The following is an 18,984-nucleotide window of genomic DNA, read 5'->3' as shown; positions in this document are numbered from 1 at the left end:
ATTATGTGTGTGGCTCTATGTTATTCTTTATGTCGTTTGTTCATCCTGACGTTGAGAAACTGTTGTTAAAAGTGTGCTTTTATGTAATTGGATCTCTTCCAGTAAATTGATCGTCTGGAAGCAAAGAAGCTGAACATCCAGTGGCCCTTTCAGGTGTTAGATGAAGCTGAGGGTTAGCTCTTCCACATAATTTGGAAGGACGTTAATGAGAGTTGAGATGAATAGGTTTGCGTGATGGAGATTGCTTGATGAATTGTCTTAAACACATTTTAAAATCCTTAAATTAAAAGAATCTTGGTAACTGTAGAGTCCTGAAGAATGAAAAATTTAGTTACTGTTTAACATTTCATAATGTGTTGGGAATTAAGCTTTTAAAATCTAATTCCTACAAAATTAAGTGTATATAACCTTTCTCCTCAATAAACATAAATTTAATTTTTTAAATTAAAATCCTTAATACCTATCATCTAAGAGACACTCAACTGCAGGTCAAATGAACAGGTGGAATTTAGATTTTCCAGTCCACCATTATTAGATGCAGTCATTCCTTTTTGCTCTTTTCATGTTGATTTATTCATCCCTTCTAGTAATTTCAGCAGGGACAAGCTGGTACACTTTTTCTTATATATATATATATATATATTTTTTTTTAATACAGCAGGTTCTTATTAGTCATCAGTGTTTTACACATCAGTTATTTTATATTTTTTGATTTGAGAAAAATATATTGGCCCCTACCACATCCTGGGCATGCAGTGCTAAGCATGAGTGGTGGTAGTTCATTCCTTTGAAAAAGTATGCATCTTGAGAGCCTACGATATTAAAATATTGTCATGATTCTCAACAAATGTTTGAGTACCCACTCAGGAAATTCACTGAGTGCCTAATAAGACAATAACTTATATTTATACAACATGTAACAGCAGACAAGTACTTTTAGTTGTATTATCTTGCTTAATTCTGAAACCTGGTGAGATAAATTTTCACTATACCCTTTTACAGATGAGGAAATTGAGGTGCAGAAAGAAGTTAAGTGATTTGCCCTGAATCATGTCAGTAAGTGCCTAGAGAGAGATTTTCCATATCTAAGAATAATATAGGATGTAATTTTTAACACTCAAGATTACCAAGTTAAATCCAAACATTAGATCACATTCAGAGAGAGCCATAAAATGTGGGTATCACATGTATGAACACACTTGGCCAAGATAAAGAACTTGATTTGTTTAAACTGTGCAGACAAGTTACACGGCACTCGCTATACTTGTTATAGGCAGTAGTAAAGAGCTCTCTTTTCTAGAAAGAGAACTATTTCAGCTTTGCTTAGGGCAGTTACTTGTTATAATTTATGTCCTTCACACTTGCACTTGGACAGTTTCCCCATTTGTCCTGCACCCTAACGTTTTGTCTGTAGGAGCAGGCATTTAGTGGGCCTTTATCGTCTTATACTTTTGGTGGCCTCTAGAGGGCACTCTGATCAGAAGATGTGCCTACATTTTGAAATGTTTTCCTGCCGCTGGAATTAGAGATGTGTAAATCCCACGAGTGCCTTGCCATGTGTCTGATCTGCTGTCTGTCTGCTGCCAGGAGCCGTCTGTGTGTGAAAAGGAGGCCTTTCCCATCTCTGAGAGCTCCTTCAGACTCCTGGGCTCCTCGGATGACCTGTCCAGTGACTCAGAGAGCCACGCCGCAGAAGAGCCAGCCCTGCTGTCACCCCAGCAGGGCTTCAGGAGGCGCGCCAACACTCTGAGTCACGTCCCCGTGGAATGCCAGCAGCCTCTGCAGCAGGCACAGGGATCTCCAGGGGTCTCGCAAAGGAAACTTGTGAGGTATCACTCAGTGAGCACAGAGACGCCTCATGAACGAAAGTAAGATTTGTTGAAAATGTAGATTTGTTGTATAAATGGCTGGGGCATATCTGTTACTAACCAGGTATGTGCATCCCAGGCGTGTCTGTTGGGTGAAAAGAGAAACCTGAGTCAGGTTTCACTCTTGGCTTAAAAAGGTAAAACTCGAAGCAATGTGTTCCTCCCGTCTTCCTCCCTTGGGAAATACGTAGTTGTAAGAGATACTTGTTACCTGTTCAAGTGCAAGTACGGTGAGGAAGCAGGTAAGACGAGCAGAAATGGCCCTTAAGATGCAGAATGGTCCCTCCTCACACAGTGAGAGGCAGCCCTGACCGTGAACTCTGCCGCTGGCCTGGAGGGAGGTAGTGAGTGAGCGGTCAGGTGAGTCTGCTCGTTTGGAGGCCCTGGCTAGAGGCGCAGTGATGCCGGGGCCTCTGTCCTAGCTCTGTCCCAAGCCGGCCGTGACCCGGGCAAAGTTGCTTCACTTCACTGTATGACACAGTTGACACTGTATGACACAACAGGTGGTCTCTAAAATCTCCTCCAATGTGAGAGTTCTGGATTCTTCGAACAAGACTTACTAATTTTAATAATTGGGCTCTAGTGAGCAGTTGGGGTTTCCTGGCTATAGAGCTGGGGAAGCAGTACTAGTAGAAGCTCTCCTGCTTCCTTCTGGGGTCCCTTGGCAATTAATTTGACTCCGAGTGTCAGAGACCATGAATGGACACAGAGGTATGTTTAAAAATCACTTTAAAAATATTGTAAAACTCCTCACCTTAGAAGGCTGAAGTAGGCCACACCTGTGTGCAGCTGCTGCCTGATTTTGGTGACAACAGAAGCCAGGACGTGTGTCTCGGTGCAGGCCCTGCACAGATGAGGGAGAGTCCACACGGGGGTGGGTGTTGGAGGTGTTGCTGGTGAAGCAGTGACACGTGCTAGCAATCTCAGACGAGCTAGTAGAGCCGCTCAGCTCTGTTTTCTGTATGCCATTGAAAATAGTTATGATGGTTCTTTGGAATTCGGCTGGATAATTGTGATCCCAAAGCAGGACATGCTTCAGAAGCTAATGTTCAATCCTGTGATGTTTTGGAGACAAGCATAGTTTGTTTGAGGCTTTGTGGGTTCTTGTCATGTTTCTTAAAAGCCTGTGCGCACACTCCTTTTAGTCTGCCTCTCCACTGGCTCCCACCCCTCTTTTTCTGGCACTTTAGTGATAATGGAACTTTTCCTGTCTGGAGATTTCTAGTCCTCTTGCTAATAAGCCCACTGTTTCACACAAGCCAGAGGTGGCAGGAAATGAGAAGTCCCTGACAGTCCATTTCCCTTCTCCCCTAAGAATGCAGCTTCCTAAAGGGTCCTGTGGGGCGTGGGTGATGAGGGGGCGCGGTACTGTCCCCCCTCCTCCTCCGTCCCCCAGCATGCCTCTTTGGCTTTGCTCCCCCCTCATGAACTCTCTGCTCACTTATGCACAGGAAATGAGACTTGGACATTCAAGGCAGGTTATTGTTCATTTTGACGCGAGATGTATTTCTAAAACTCTGGATTTTGTTTTGCTTTCCTTTGCTTTTGTTTTAATTAAAAAAAATTTTCCCCCCGTCAGATCCTAAAAAAGGAGTAGAGGAAACGGGTCTCTTGCGCACATAGGCATGTGGGAAGTGATCAAGAGGGACCTTGCACGGTGCCCTCTTGACTGAGAGCTGCCTTTGCCATCAGGAATTGGGGCGCAGAAGAGGAGAGCACCCTCTAACTGTGACAGTTCCTGTTTCCTCCGTGTGTCCTCTGCGTTTCCTGCGCGGTTCCGTCCCCGCCTTTAACTCCCCTGCTTTCTCTCTAATTGCTATTTAGTGGGAATCATCCCCCTGTCGGCGAGTCTGAAGGTGGCTCAGGTCAGTCCTCAGCTGCTCCTCCACCTCGTCTTACCCCCTCCGCCTCCTCGCCCAATTTCTTTAAGTACCTCAAACATAACCCAAGTGGAGAACAGAGTGGCAATGCCGTGCCAAAGAGGTGAGCCACCCGCATGGCAAGTTCAGTGTCGTTCGTCTTCCTGGGATGCTCACGCAGAGAGAGTGTGCTGAATGTCTACACAAGGACCCCGGGGCCACCGCTTGTGTGTGTGTGCGTGTGTGTGCGTGTGTGTGCTTGTCTGGTTTTGGTTTTCCTATTTTCAGTCTATCATTTGAATCTACTTAATTTTACTGTTGATTAATTCCCTCAAAATTATTATGAAAGTCTTGATGGCAAATTATTTTTTATATACTTATTTTCACATTCCCCTGCCCTAGTGTACACACACACACACACACACACCCCCCCACACACACGTTAACAGCAATGTGCTTGATCATATACATTGCGATTTGTGCCATATCAGAAACTTCCTCATTAATTTAGGAAAATTATTTTTCTACTTCGGAAGGAAGGAGTCATTTTGGATGATGGACTGAATTTTTTATTGTTGTGGTTTTGTTTTTATTTTGGTCAGAATGCTTTACATGAGATCTACCCTCTTAACACATTTTTTGCGTGTTCACGGTATGACTAACTATGGGCAGAGTGTTGTAACTGCAGGCACAATGGTGCACAGCACATCTTTAGAATTTATTCATCTTATGTAACTGGACTGATGTTTGTTAATTAGTTCATTGATTCCATTCATTTAAAATAATAGAATTTTATTGACTGAAATGAAAGTTAAATCTCATTTGTAAACTATTTTTGATTTCTTACCTGCTTTAATTTTCTTAGCCTTAGAACTATAAAATGTTTCTTCTGTTTTGAAGGTTATGTTTTATACTTTGTGTGTTTGTGTTTCTTTATCCTAAACTCTTTTTTTCAACCACACTCTCAGCATCTCCTACCGTAATGCCCTGCGGAAAAAACTTCATTCTTCTTCCTCTGTGCCAAATTTTCTAAAATTTCTGGCTCCTGTAGATGAAAATAACACCTCTGACTTTATGAACACAAAAAGGTAGAGTTTAATTTAGATATATCAAGTCTGGGTAGAAGTGTTGATTGTTAGACATATAGGGATTTTTCATCTGTACTTTTGCCATTTAAAAAATCATTTTCGCTAGATCTATTGTATCTTCTTTCTTATAATTTTTCTTACTGATGATGTGATTTAAAAAAATGTGGAGTCAACATGTTATCCAGTTTTGACTAGGATTAGTTTATTAATACATGGTTATTTTCAGTAAATTAAAGAAAGTCTTAACCATTGTCTCTAAATGATAGAAGTGTTTCTGGATAATGAGCATATATGGCTGCCAGTAAATCAGTCAGGATGTTTGATCTCCAAGTTCAGATGATTGTTCAGTTGTTGGTATATATTCAGGTGTAAGTTACAAGGGGTTCCCCAAGTTGTCCCGTGAATAGAAAGGAAATTAGTGATTGTGTTTATGTATATTGAAAACTATACTTTATTTTGCAGTGTAAAACATACAGATGGTAAAAGTCATTATTAGCAAGTGACTGCATAATTATTGCCCTTGCTGGTTCTGTGTAATTTAACGGTTTTTTTTTTTTTCTTTTTTTTTTTTTTTTTGTGATGATCCTTGGAGACGCAGGCCTATGCTAAGAAAATCTCCCCTCACACAGACTAGGGGAGATTGTGGCCTGGGTGACAGCGCCCCCTTTAGGCCGTCTCTCTTTTCTGAAGTGGCACCAAGAGAGGCCCAATGGGAAGCCAAGATCCATGGAGTGTAGTTCTTAATATCTTTTACCATAAAAATAAATTAAGGACATGTACCCTGACTCTTTCCATAAAAAGCACCCTGTCAGAAAGCAGTCCTGTGGGAGTGTTGCCCCACTGTGAGTTTGATTTGATGCCTGTGATTATCTAGTTATGTTTGCTGGTACAAAGATAATTTATAATTTAGTGCTCTGTTTAAAAAACAAAAAAAAGTCAAGCTAAAATACCTGCTTATATCTCCTCACCAGTCATAAATCAATTGTCTTCTAATTTTAGGGACTTTGAGTCCAAAGCCAGCCATCTTGGTGACACCAGCGGGACCCCCGTAAAGACACGGAGACACTCGTGGAGGCAGCAGATCTTCCTTCGAGTGGCCACCCCGCAGAAAGCCTGCGATTCTCCCGGCAGACACGAAGGTAAGGCCCACCCCCAACGTAAAGCTAGATCCTGGCTCGAGTTTCATCTGTAGCAAAAGCACATTTGGTGGAAGAAGAGGTGAAGTGAGATCTCAAGTCAAAATCATCCCCTGATTTTAAAGTTCCCTGGTTGAGAAGCTCAAATGGCAATGACTATCACTGTTTCCAGCGGATCTGTTTTCCCTGTCTGCAACTGAAGTGTAGGTTTCCACCCTACCTCAGCATGGTGTGGTTTTAGAGGTACCTCTATCCCACTGGTCACACCTGTGATGATCTGTGCCTTGTCATTTGCTGTCACTCAATCTGGTGTCACAGGAGGACTCTCTCTCATCCTTCTTGTGTCCCCTAAAGAAATACAGGCAGACCTCAGAGATATTATGGGTTAGGGTTCCAGACCAGCACAATAAGAAGAATATTGCAATAAGGCGAATCACACAAATGTTGTCATTTCCCAGTGCACACATAAAAGTTATGTTTACCCTATAGTATAGACACTATAATGTAGTCTTTTAAGTGTGCCATAGCATTATGTCTAAAAGAGACATACATACCTTACCTAAAAATACCTTGATTGCTAAAAAATGCTAACTATCATCTGACAATTCAGGGTTGCCACAGACATTGAGTTTCTAAAAAATGCAGTGTCTGTGAAGTACAGTAGAGCTAATAAGCACAATAAAACAAGGTATGCCTGTATAGGACGTGCTAAAGTTGATCTTTAGGCCTTTGTATGCTGAGTTATAATGTAAAAGAGGAGTTTAAATGCAGTTCCTCGGAGTAAAATTAAGATTTTTCTCTGCCCAGTGATATAAACTTTCAACAGTAGATATTTATTTTCCTTAGTGTTCCTTAATCAGAAAACATTTTTCCCTTATAAAAGCACAGCAAAACAGACCTCCAAAGATGACTTGAATTCCTCAGATTGCAAGAGTGCATGTAGTGGAGACTCACTCTTGTCCCTCGACACACTTCTTCGTGTCTCTTAGGAAGCAGCCAAGGCTAACCCAGGAGTGTTCAGACTAGGTTCCCTGCAGCTGTCTTGGGGGAGGAGGTGCTGTTGGAGGAACCCTCCCTTCCTGCTCCCGTCCCCCCATTGTTGTTTCTTCTCTCTCCCTCCCCGCCTCTCTCCCCCAGAGTTCTTAATATTTGATTCGGATAATGAGTCCTCTGCCAAATTAAACAAGAGTCTGGTTTGGGCTCAGCTCGCTTTGTGATACAAATCATAGAACTTCATTTGTACTTAGTTCCTTTGGTTATAAAATGGTTACAGTAGTGTTGGCTCTTCACATCTCATGGAATCACATTAAATGATAAATGTGAAAGTGCTTTGGAAACCTAAAGACGTATCTCGTGTCAAGTGGTAACATTTTTGTTATTGCGTTTGCAGCAGTGGTGTGTTTAGCTTCCTATACCAGTGTTCCCTAGCAGGAGCAATGTAAAGGAGTGCTGGCTTTATTCATTCAGGGTGATTAAAAAATTTTTTTAGTAAATTGAGTTATTTCAGTTTGTATCATTTTAGACACTTTTAAAGATTTCATTTTCATGTTGTAGATTGCCTACTAATGTCCAACAGCCAGATGGTGTAACCTAGTTCCCTCCTTTTTAAACTTGTAAAATTCTAAGCCAAAGGGGTTGCTGCAGTAGTGGCTGTAGAAAAGAGCAGGCTCGTAAAATGCACAGCTCCCGGTTGGAGCTCTGGCCTCTGAGGAAGTGGCTGGTGTCTACAGGCCCCACCCTGGTGCCGCTCTTTTCCCATACTTCCTGGAAGTACAGTGAGTTTCTAGACGGGACCCGCACTGGTATCTCCTGGTCGGCGTCTGGGGGACCTGAGTCGGAAGATTAGTCGGTGCTGGCAAATGCTCGATTCTCTGGAGAACCCCAGGATAAAATAGGCAAGGAGATGGCACTGTGGGCGGCGTGAGACAATGTGATCTTGTGTCACCCCAGCAGGTAGAAAGGGAACGGGGAAGAACGCCATAGTTTGTGTCTGAATTCTCTTTTTAAAAGTTAAGCAGAAAACTTCTCTTTTTAATTGGTTTAGTCTGGGAATATTGTAAGAAATGGATATTTAACTCCATGTTGCATTGTTATTGATAATGTTTGCCGTGGACAGGGTTCTTTGGTGAATCCTGGGCCCTCGGACCCAGCTGGGCAGAAGTTTGCAGGGAATGAGATGGGATAAGTCGTTATTGCCCCAGAGGTCAGAGCACTGAGCAGATCCGTCCAGTACCCTGCGGGCCGGGCGGCATGGTCTCCAGGGAACTGGGAACCCAGGACTTGGTGGGTCCATCTCCCCTGCCGGAAATGGTACTAAAAGTAGTGCCCCAATGTCTGCCTGACAGGCCCCCCAGGATCACCTGCTTGTTTGTAGGAAAGCAGAGAGCTGACCTCTTCATCGTGGTCTGAGGTGGTCGTGAAGATGAACTTAGGGAAAGAATTTAGAGCTCATTCAGGGAAACCTCCTCTGAAAGCAGGAGCGGAGTGCCTGCATCCAAATCCCAGCTGTTCCCCTCAGGGGCCGTGATCTGGAACCAGCTGTCTAATTTCTCACCTATGATATAGGGTTAATTATGCCTCTTGCCACACTGATTGAGATAGGGGAGCGTGATGTGTTTATTGGCTTTTTTTTTAAGAATTGAAGAATTCACAAGATTAGAAAGACTTATCAGTGGTGCACACGTTTCTGGTATCAAGTCACCTTCCCCGTGTGGAAGTCCTGGTGCTCCCGCCGGAAGCTCCTCTGGCCTCGGCCCCTCTGCAGGGGGTGGCCGTGGAGCCGCTGGCCCGCGCCGTCCTGCCGCTGGAGCCCCGGAGGAGCTGCTGTGCTGACTGGCCGGGGTTTTGATTCTCTGGCGGCCAGCGTGAGCCATGGCCATGCCTGGAATGCTCTTCCACCGATACAAGCATGACTAAGTCCCTCACCTGCTTCAGGTTATTGCTGAAAATAACCTTTTCACTGAAGCTGCACTGGCCGCTGTATTTCAAGTGGCACCCCACCCCATCAGACATTCCTAATCTTATCCTGATTTTTCCCATAGCATTTATCTCTTTGAAACATACTCTAGTTATTTACTTATTCATTATCTCTATCACCAGGTTCCCCAGTCCACAGGCTATATGACTTTTAAGGGAAGGCAAGTAAATTGCTCAGATTCTTACAAGCTTAATATTTGGTCCTTAGTGATTTCTCAACTCCCTCATCCTTCCTCTTCTTCCTGCTTATGTCCTTTCTGCTCTTACTTAAGAAATGCTGCCTGAATTTTTAAATTATGTGGTAGGTACTCTGCGAAAGAGAGAGGTAAGAGAAAATAAAAGCATTTACAACTCTGAATTGGTATAATAATAATAACTTATGCCCCTTTTTTTGCCAAGAGCTTTACATGAGTTATTTCCTTTAATCCCCAGTCAACCTTAAGAAGGTCGACATTTTTATTACACCAGTTTCACAGATGAGGGAGCAGAGGCTTGGAGTGGCTGAAGTCACTTTCCCCAAACCACAGAGCTGGGCGGCAGGACCAGAGGTCGTGGGTCTGTGCCCTGCAGTTCCTGGTGAACTGCACATAGGCCCTGCGGGCCTGCTCCCTCCTCTGGAGCCTCCCTGTGTCGGGCGTTTGTTCTCAGTCTATTCCTGTGTCCCCTTGCCAGCCAGGCAGCAACACGTTTCAGAGCATTTTAACATGTGGACTTGCCTTCAGTTAATCGTACCCCTCCCTGCATGTTAGCACTGGGACTGGAGTGTGCCGGGGAGGGAGGTTGATTTCTTAACATCTGTCTAAATTTTTTCCTCCCAAATCAGACATCTTCATTCTCTGCCGCTGTTTGCTTCCCATCCTTAGGGCGCAGAGAGCAGCACCTTCCACAGTGGTCTGGGACCACTTGGACCAACATGCTTTCTGCATGTTCCCCTCCAGCTGTGAGACCTCCAGATCCCCAGGCAGCTGAGGGTCCCAGAGGTCCCTGCGTCAGCCAGGCTGTCCCAGGCAGAGAGCGTGCTGCTAGAGGCGCCTCTAGGCCTCTTTGCGGCTCTGCCTCAGGGGTGGGACCCATGGGCGGCCCAGGTGTCTGCATCCGGTGGCATGAGGGACTTGTAAGTCTCCTTGTAAGGAACACTTTAGCAGTTCCTTTAAAAGTTTAAGGAACTTTAAAATGTTCCAGGTACTCAGAGTGGCTCTTGTGGCTCTTTTGCATTTGTATTCTGGCACTGCGAACGTCAGTGAAACAGGTCTAACCTTTCTTCAAGGGAAAAGAGTGAGACAGGGATATTTGTACTGTCCCATCCATTTCATCCTCTTTGGAAAAAACTAATAAAGGAAACTAGAAATTTAAAAACCATGGTGTTTGCAGAGCTGTAAGGGTACAAGGGAAGGAGAAATAGAATTTTCTGTAATTTGGGGGTTCTGGTTTTCATAGATGGGCTAAATTCTAGAGAGAAACGTGTTAGTGAGTAGGGAGTGTGACTCCAGTTAAGTATAGTGTGAAAGAGAGGAAAGTCCAAAGCCAGGCAGTGTGGACAGAAATGGAGAGATTAGACTGCACAGATACTGTCTCAAAGTCAGCTTGTCCCTTCCTCAGGGGTGTGTGGCTTTCTCTGTGCACAATTCCTGTGAAATAATTGAGCTGTAAGAATCTGAATTTCATGTTTTGGAGACCTAACTGGTAGGCAGTTAATTTCCATTAGAAATTTACTTACAAATGTTTAGTAGAACAAGCGCAAACATTCCCAAATCCCAGGCTGTTTTGTTTGTTTGTTTTTAACTCAACAGAGACCAGTTGGCCTCTTCTAGGGATTCCCACTTGAAGTTAGTTTACCAGAGTCTAGCAGGGTGGTTTCCATTGTGACCCTTGGAGAAAGGCGGGTGTCTGCTTCTCAGCTGGTAGGTCAGGTGTACAGCATCACCGCATCACTGGGGAACTCTGTGATCAATAGGGCAACCACCAGTTTGTGCTTGGAGACTTGGCAAGGCAAGTTTATTTTTGTGATAAAACAAACATAAGTAGATTGTAAAGTAGAATACTAAGAGTTGCATGGTGGTTCAAATTTAAAGCAGCGTCTTCAGTGATGCTTTAAGTTTGTGGCCACTTATAACTGGTGCCCCAGAAACCCCAGGGAAAGGCATTCTCTCTCCTTTGTGTTACCGGTTCTTTGGGTGAAAGGTTTGTGAGAGACTGACTGTGTGAAAGGTACGTACTTGGTAAACTATAAACTCGACAGAGGGTGGTGTTATGGGGGCCCAGTTAAATCTGTCACAGGGCAGAGCCCTGAAGGTGGGGTGTGTTTGAGACTGCATTTGTAGAGCGGGCTGCGGGCAGACGTTATTGTTCCTGATAACCGCCCTTTGTCACTTTCAAGCCTTCCCACTGTTGATCCCCACCACAGGCCTGCTCTGAAGGTAAAGGCAGTAGAGGTACGCTCATCCCTCAGATGGAGAGTGAACACACCTGTAGATTAAATGGCTTTCTCCGGATCCTGATCTAGAGCAGCACTTCACACACTGCTGTGTGCTCAGAGTCCTCTGGCGATCTTGGTAGAGGCAGATTCTGGTGCGGTGGGTCCAGATGGTCTCCGTTTCTGACAGGCTCCCCAGTGATGCTGATGATACTGGTCCACTGTGAGTGGCAAAGGCTTAGAATGAGTGACCATGGTCCGTCCAGCCCAGAACATCTAGTCCTAGGTTTAGGACTCCTGTGTGTCTCTCTGCTGTTGTAGATAACCTAAGGCGTCACCTGTGTGTGTCAGACCTCAAATAAATCTGGGTCGTCAGTGACATTTTTTGAGAGGATTTGTGCTGCCTGGAGAAGCAAAGAGTTGCTCTGGTGGGGAAAATGCAGTGATACAAAACACATGGCAATAGGGATAAAGAAGAATCTGACAATGTGCCAAGTGAAACCAAACATCTGGCCTCTGCCTCGTTCCTGCTGCTTTATTTTTTAGGGAAGCTTTGTCTCCTGGGTGGCAGAGGGGCACAGAGAGTGTGCAGGTGTTTGTTTTCTTAGCTGTGGGCTCAGACCCTAATTGGCATGCCTGCAAAAAATGCTGAAAATCAACTTCTGACTTAGATGTTTGGTAGTAGAAATACCCCACAGTTTTTCTTCGTAGTGTTTCATACAAAAAATAATTCTTTGTTGTTAAGAAATAATTTTTTAGGTAACTCCCAACTGTGGAATGGGGGAAAATTCTTTTACTTACCTCTGTGCCAAGGAACAATTTTAGTCTTGGTCTAATGCCTTTCATTTAAGCATTTCAGATTACGTTGTGCATTTACCGATTTCGCCAACAATAGAAGCATTCAGGCTTTACGTGTCTTGTTTAAAAAAGGAAAACCCATCTAATATAGATAAGATTTATTGATTTGAAACCCATTGTATAAGTAAATAGTCCACTGAAACTAAAGTTCAAAGGGTTTTTGTGTTGAGTATAGCTGTGTCAGTATGCCTAATTTATGATACAGTTAAGTCGATTGGATTAGATATTAGATGTAAATAGTAATGGCAAAACCAAGGAAATACAACCTGAACCTTTATAATGACTATTTTATATCATTGTGAAAAACGTAGAAACTGCTGTGTGACTATGATTTATTTGTATTGTTCATGGCCAAATTTTCAAAAATTTATATACCATTGGGAAATTGTAACGGATGGTCTAAGCAGAATAGCTGCAAGTAGGACTTCACTGGAGCCTGTAAGCATCACAGTGACATCTGTATGACCCTTTGTTTTGATCCCCGGTTCTCCACGTTCACTGTGTATCAGTCACGTGGGGAGACTTACAATATGGGCGGGCTGCACCTGCCCCTCTGCCGTCACTGTGTCAGGAGGGTGGGGATGGGCCTGCGCTTGAACTCTTCTTTCTTTTTAAACCCACCCAAAGCATTCTGATTGGGACCCTGAGTGAAACCGCTGGTTTAGTTAGATGTCAGAGGGTGACTTGAGGCACTGTCACCACTTGGTGGCAATGTTGCTCCCTGTGTCTTGATCACCCTCCTTTCTTTTTCCAATCCCAGAAAAGCGTGCTTTCTTTTTTTCCATTGTTTTTGCTTTTGGCCTTCTTTTGGTTATAGTATGTACCTTCCTCGCTCATTTGCAACTGAATTGAATGGGGAGAGCTACCTTCTGAAATCAGGATGTTTTTCTTTCTTTTTCTACAAGGTTTTAGGGAGTGGGCAAAATAAGGAAGAAAAAAATGGTCTCTGATTGCCAGATACATGACTTTTTCAGATTGTTCTTAACTTACTTTCCATATAACTTTGCTTTTCTGTGGCCAAGAAAGACCAGGTTCAAGATAAAGTATTGCAGGCCAGGGATTGATTGTTCATGGATTTCAGTAGTTGGAAGCTACTAGCTTTTTCTCCTTTATTGTGCTTCTTGGCGCGTGATTACAGATGGGGAAGCCACAGTGAATGGCAAGATTCTACCTCAGTTTGCTGCTTGTGTGCCTGGTAACAGTTGTAAGTTAGCGTTGATGGAGCCTTTCCTAATTAACCATTAGCATTTAAACAGTCAGTCCCTTACGCTTTGTGCAGAGGCTGGGGTCAAGGGTTGATGGTGATACAGAGACGAAATTTTAACCTCTGCTGTTGGTAGGAAGGCTGCAGGGGCTGAGGGCCGAGAGCTTGGGCACTGGAGGTTCTGGAGCCCAAAGGCCTGGGTGTGAATCCTGCTTACGGCACCCCGGCTGGCAGGGAATTCCTCCTTAGGGCTCATCTAACTCCAGAGCCTGTGCGCCTGCGGGATTAGAGTCCAAAGTCGAAGATCTAGATTTGTCACCCTTGAACTGTAATCTGTAGAGACTGGGGCAAGCCACTGAAGTTTGTAAAGCAAGGAAATGAATGGTAGGTAGTTTGAAACTATTCTCAGGGGGATAGAGTCTGTAGACATATCTGAACTTGAAGCAGTCTCAAAATCGGGGCAGGACTAGGGTGAGGCAAGCAGGCACCCTGAGTGCAAAATTTAAGGAGGCACTCAACTTTTAGGGCCCTGCAAGTATGGACCCTTCACTTACATGGCCCTGAGAATGATGGTACCCTACAGCCTGGACAGCACTGCCAGGGGAGTGTGGATTAACTCAAAGGAGGAGTCCTTGGCAGGAAGGCTCGTGTTTTGTTTTAAAAAACAGCTTTATTGAGCTAAAGTTCACGTATTATACAATTCACCCGTTTAAAGTATACAGTGTGTTTTTCTGTATTTACACGGTTATGGAACCATAACCACAATCTAATTTTAAAATATTTTTGTCCCCCAGAAAGAAACCCATAGCTGACACTTCCCAAAACCAACCCCCCTCCCCCCAAACCCTAGACAACCACTAATCATCTTTCTGTCTCTATAGATTTGCCTATTCTGGACATTTTATATAAACGCAATCATGCGATATGTGGTTCCATGAGTGGGGCTGCTTTCGCTTAGCCTAATGTTTTCAAGGTTCATCGTGTTGTAGCGCGTATCAGTGCTTCATTCCTTTTTACGGTCAATCAATACTCCATTGTATGGATAGACCTCAAATATAGTCATTTACCAGTCGATGGACATTTGGGTTGTTTCCACCTCTTGGCCGTTTCTGAATAGTGCTGCTGCGAACTTTCATTTACACGGTTTTGTGTGGTCGTGTGCTAAGAAAGGGTTTTAAGGGTGAGTGTGGAACCTCGTTCTCTGGGGGGCTTTGAGTTGCCACCCGTGATTCTGCCCATGGGGACGGTTAGGCCAGTGGGGGTGGGTGAGCCTCCCTGCTGCTGGCCGCGTTTGCCTTTCTTCCCCTCTAGGCTGAGAGGGCGGGTGCGGGGGATTTTGGTGTTTCCCCCAGAAGCTCCTGGGAAGGCGAGGGCTGGGGAACCTCCGTCAGGGCTTCCACAGCTCTCCCATTCTGGGAGGCAGGGGAGATAGTCCCAGGGCCGCTGGTTAGTGACACTGGCCCAGGGCTACCTTTCTTTCAGCTGTTCTCAGAACTGTGTGCCCAGAACCCCCTGGAGAACTTGTGGAAACACAGATTGCTGTTCCTCATCCCTGAAGTTTCCGATTCTGAATTCTTGGTGGAGCCTGCGAATGTGCAGTGCTTACAAGTTCCCAGGTGATGCTGACACTGCAGATTTGGGGACCACACTTTGAGGTCCTCGGAATTTCTTAAGCTGATGGGCAAGGAAGGGTACGTCCTATTCTGATTTAAACTCCAGCCAAAAAAGCTGAGTGGTTGTTAGTAAAAAAAAAAAAAAAAAAAAAGATTGAAAATTAGAAATGTATTTTATGGCAGATTATGAAACAGCCAACAAATTCTGTCTTCTTTGCAGTAAAGCTAACTGAACATTAATAATAGCCATTGTCATTATCCTTATCATGTATTGAGCATTTGGTGTTTGCACTTTCACAGTTGGCTGATAGTCCTCACGTCAGCTCCGTGCAGTTGGTACTGTGCCCATTATTTTGGAGAGGAGGCTAGAAATATTGAGTAACATGCCCATAGTTATTCACGGTTATCCCACAGCACTTAGTTCACACAGTTACTTTTCCAGTCAGGTCAGTTCTGCTCTAGATCCAGCATCTTAATCACAGTAATGAGCTGTTGACAGTTTTGGGAATAAATTATCAGGAGTTTTGACTGGTTTACTCACTTAAGTTAGTGTTTGTGTGGCGAAAAGCTGCGTTAGAGTGAAAAAACAATTCTTACATTGGAAGTGTTCTAGAATTAAATGTTAACTCCTGCTAATGTAGCACGTGTCTGGGGCATTATTTACTGGTAATTCTAATTTTTAAAAAACAGAATTAGAATCTTCCTAGTTGAATGGTTTCTGTTAAATTCATTCATTTAAATGAAAAACGTACCGTGCCTCCTGGAGGGGCAAGACCGGGCGTTGCATCGGACGTGAGCAAGCGGCCCCAGAATTGCAGCTGCTGGCACACTCAGCGCCCTCGTGGTTTTGTAAAATCCGTAGATAAAGCAAAGGGACACATTAAACTGCTTTCTGAATGGATGTTTTTCCGAGTAAATGTGTTTTATCACTTTCATATAAATGAAAATATTTGCAGAATGAGTACTAACAAGATTTTAAACATCATTTACCAAAGTAGGAATAATGTGATTATGGTCTTATAGAATTCTGAAAATAACTTGTAGTCCCAAGTATGCATTTTATACCAGAGAGAATAATGGGTTTTCCACAGTAAGTTTGAGTATTGTGCTTCATTTCCTCTCCCTCTCCTGGTGTGTTAGCATGAGAACTTTTTTTTTTTTAATAAATTAACTTATTTTATTTATTTATTTTTGGCTGTGTTGGGTCTTTGTTGCTGTGAGAGGGCTTTCTCTGGTTGTGGTGAGCGGGGCTACTCTTCGTTGCGGTGCACGGGCTTCTCACTGTGGTGGCTTCTCTTGTGCGGAGCACGGGCTCTAGGCACGTGGGCTTCAGTAATTGTGGCACGTGGGCTCAGTAGTTGTGGCATGCAGGCTCAGTAGTTGTGGCTCGCGGGCTCTAGAGCACAGGCTCAGTAGTTGTGGCACACGGGCTTTGTTGCTCCGCAGCATGTGGGATCTTCCCGGACCAGGGATCAAACCCGTGTCCCCTGCATTGGCAGGTGGATTCTCAATCACTGCACCGCCAGGGCAGCCCCGCTTGAGAACCTTTGATTAAGGACAGCTCTGGCAATGAGAGGTTACAGCCTTACCTCTGCGGTTTGGTTTTTGGAATTGTCTTTTGCGGCAGCATCTTCCCCAGTTGCCAAGGCGAGGTTTTTCTTTTTTCCTGTTAGCACCAGCCTTGTCTCCTGCCAAGCCTTGTGTTGGGGGCGGGATATAGAAACAGTGGGCTTTTTCTGCCCTGCAAGGCTCATTAGATTGCAGGGCTTAGATTAGAGGCCATAGGCGGGGATACCTGCCTTAACAAAGGGGTATTTCTTCTATCCCTGCTGAATGGCTAGCGTGGTTTGAGTTCATCATTCTGCCTGAGAGAAATCTGTGCACCACATCCTGGAAGTTTTCTTCCATTGTCCTTAACACTCCTGTCTCAGTCACACCTGGTATATGTCCCAGCGTACAGCAGGCTACATACCGTTAGACCAGATGTTCTACCAGCACATGGCAAAGTCACCGGGTTTCCATTTATTTGCCTAATTTCCTCTGTGCGGCCCCTTCCACCTTTTTCATCCCCTCACTTCCAGGTACCAGATTTTTGACATCATTTAGAGATTGTGTCTGACTGAATGTACTGGAAATCCTGCCACACTGGTGTAACCGGAGAGGGATTCGTTTTTCTCACATAACGAGAAGTCTGGATGATGATAAGGCAAGGTCATTCACTGGCCCCGTGATGTCCCCAGTGAGCTGGGGTCCTTTTTCCTTTTCTGTTTCATCCTCTTGGATGCTTCCTGGTCACAACATGGCTGCTTCACCTTCAGCTTCCCCTACAGCTCTGAGCAGAATGATGGAGGAAGCAACAAGGAGTGGGGGGTGGGGGTGGGTGGGTGACCCCTCTACACCAAGAGAGCGAGCTGTTGCAAGAAGTCCCTAGACGAGCATTACTTGTGTCTCATCATCCGGAGCTCTGTCACCTGGTCACTCATGGCTGTAGGGAGGCTGGGCGACACTTTCCTGGCTGAGCACACGGCCACCTTGTATGAGGGGCGCCCAGCCGTGGGGGTGAAGGGGAGCGTGGACGTGGGGCGGGGCCCAGGGGCTGCAGCCTTGCCCAGGCAGAGTGTCTCTCCGCCCCTGTGCCCAGAAAGCTCCTCCCCCTACACTCTAGCACTGACGGAAGCCTTATCTTTCAGCCCACTTCCCTGTCATTTCTTCCTCCTTTCTCTCGGGCGTGGTCAGCCTCTCCATTCCCGATGTTCCTTAGGGTTTTCGTTTGTCCCTGTTGGACCGCTGCTGCTTTGTCTTGCGGTTCTTTGTCCTGACCTTCAGATCTGTACCTTCTAACATGGTAGCCACTAGCTACCTAGAGCTATTTAAACTCAAATGTGAAAATTCGGTTCCACGTGCTGGACTCATTTCGGGTGCTCGAGAGCCATGTGTGGCTGGTTGGCTGCGTGTTGGAGGGCACAGCTCTGGGCCATTCCCCTCATTCGTGCTCTCCTGGACACGCTGCTCTGGGTGGTGAGCTCTCTGAGGTCCCCCTTCGTCCTGACTCGACTCAGGATCACAAGCGCAGCACAGTGCAGGTGGCGCTTGTGCTGTGTTCCCTCCTAACCGAAGTGGTGGACTTTGGGCAGAGGCAAGGTATTCTGTGACCCACCCGGCTTCTAAAATGATCGCTACTGGATACGTACAAGGTGAGTCCACTGCTTTCAAGGAATCCTAAAAGTAACTGGGAACTTTGAAAGTTATCTGTTCCACATTCCTTATTTTACAGATGAAGAAACTGAAGCTCAGAGAGAGAAAGGGACCCGCTTAAGGTCAAACAGGTAGTCAGTGGTAGAATGAACTAGAATTGTGGTTCTCTTTCCATTAAACCAGACCTGATCGAGTGTCACCAGCCTGTTTGTTTTCCCTAATTAAGTTCTGTTCTTGCTTATTCAGCCGGTTTCCAGCTTCTTGAGAGAGGAAGTTGTTTCTTGCCCTCGGCTGTCCTCAGATGCCCTCCGCATCTAGGCAGTGCTCAGAGGATGCTCAGGAGACAGATGAGCGTAAGCCTGCCCCAGTCAGTCAGTGATTAGCTGCAGGAATCAGAATATGACTCAAGCAGGCTTAATCAGAAGGAGGCTCATAAAATTCAAGATAAGAGCAAGAGTCAGGAACTGGGACGTTGTCAGAAACCCAGGAAGTCTCTCTGGCTCCCTCGCTTTTGTATCCTGTAGTTTTTCTCTTTTTTTCCCGGTCTCCTCTTCCTCCTGCACACCAGCCTTCCCAGCTTGCTCATCATTGTACGCGGTCTGCCAGCCCCCCGGGTCCGTATGATCTTTTAGCTCCAGAGGCATCCAATTACCTGTACCTGACTGCCAGGTTTGGGGGAGCTGATTGGCCCAAGTCATGGTAGCTCATCCAGGGAGGGATGGGAGAAGCACGGTACCAGCATGGCAGTGGGGACCCACCCAAGGTATTATCTGG

The 18,984-nt window shown here is 45.1% G+C and overlaps 1 protein-coding gene across 8 annotated transcripts in view; it reads left to right on the top strand.

Moving 5' to 3' along the window:
• Nucleotides 1-18,984, top strand: part of TBC1D1 (TBC1 domain family member 1) — a 225,725-nt gene that overhangs the window by 152,841 nt on the left and 53,900 nt on the right. For 5 of the 8 annotated variants that reach the window (XR_009540365.1, XM_060148361.1, XM_060148363.1 and 2 more), the window contains 4 exons: nt 1,588-1,868; nt 3,693-3,851; nt 4,696-4,815; nt 5,815-5,954. Coding sequence is in view for 7 of the 8 variants with exons in the window: in XM_060148361.1 (XP_060004344.1) it covers nt 1,588-1,868; nt 3,693-3,851; nt 4,696-4,815; nt 5,815-5,954 (700 nt within the window). In the remaining variant the exon portion in view is untranslated. The remainder of the gene's footprint in view (nt 1-1,587; nt 1,869-3,692; nt 3,852-4,695; nt 4,816-5,814; nt 5,955-18,984) is intronic. The other 3 variants (XM_060148362.1, XM_060148364.1, XM_060148365.1) reach the window with 3 other exon arrangements.

This window comes from Lagenorhynchus albirostris, chromosome 4, assembly GCF_949774975.1.
Source record: "Lagenorhynchus albirostris chromosome 4, mLagAlb1.1, whole genome shotgun sequence".
In the NCBI taxonomy this organism is placed as follows: Eukaryota; Metazoa; Chordata; class Mammalia; order Artiodactyla; family Delphinidae; genus Lagenorhynchus; species Lagenorhynchus albirostris.
This window is presented reverse-complemented; position numbering and strand designations above follow the sequence as displayed.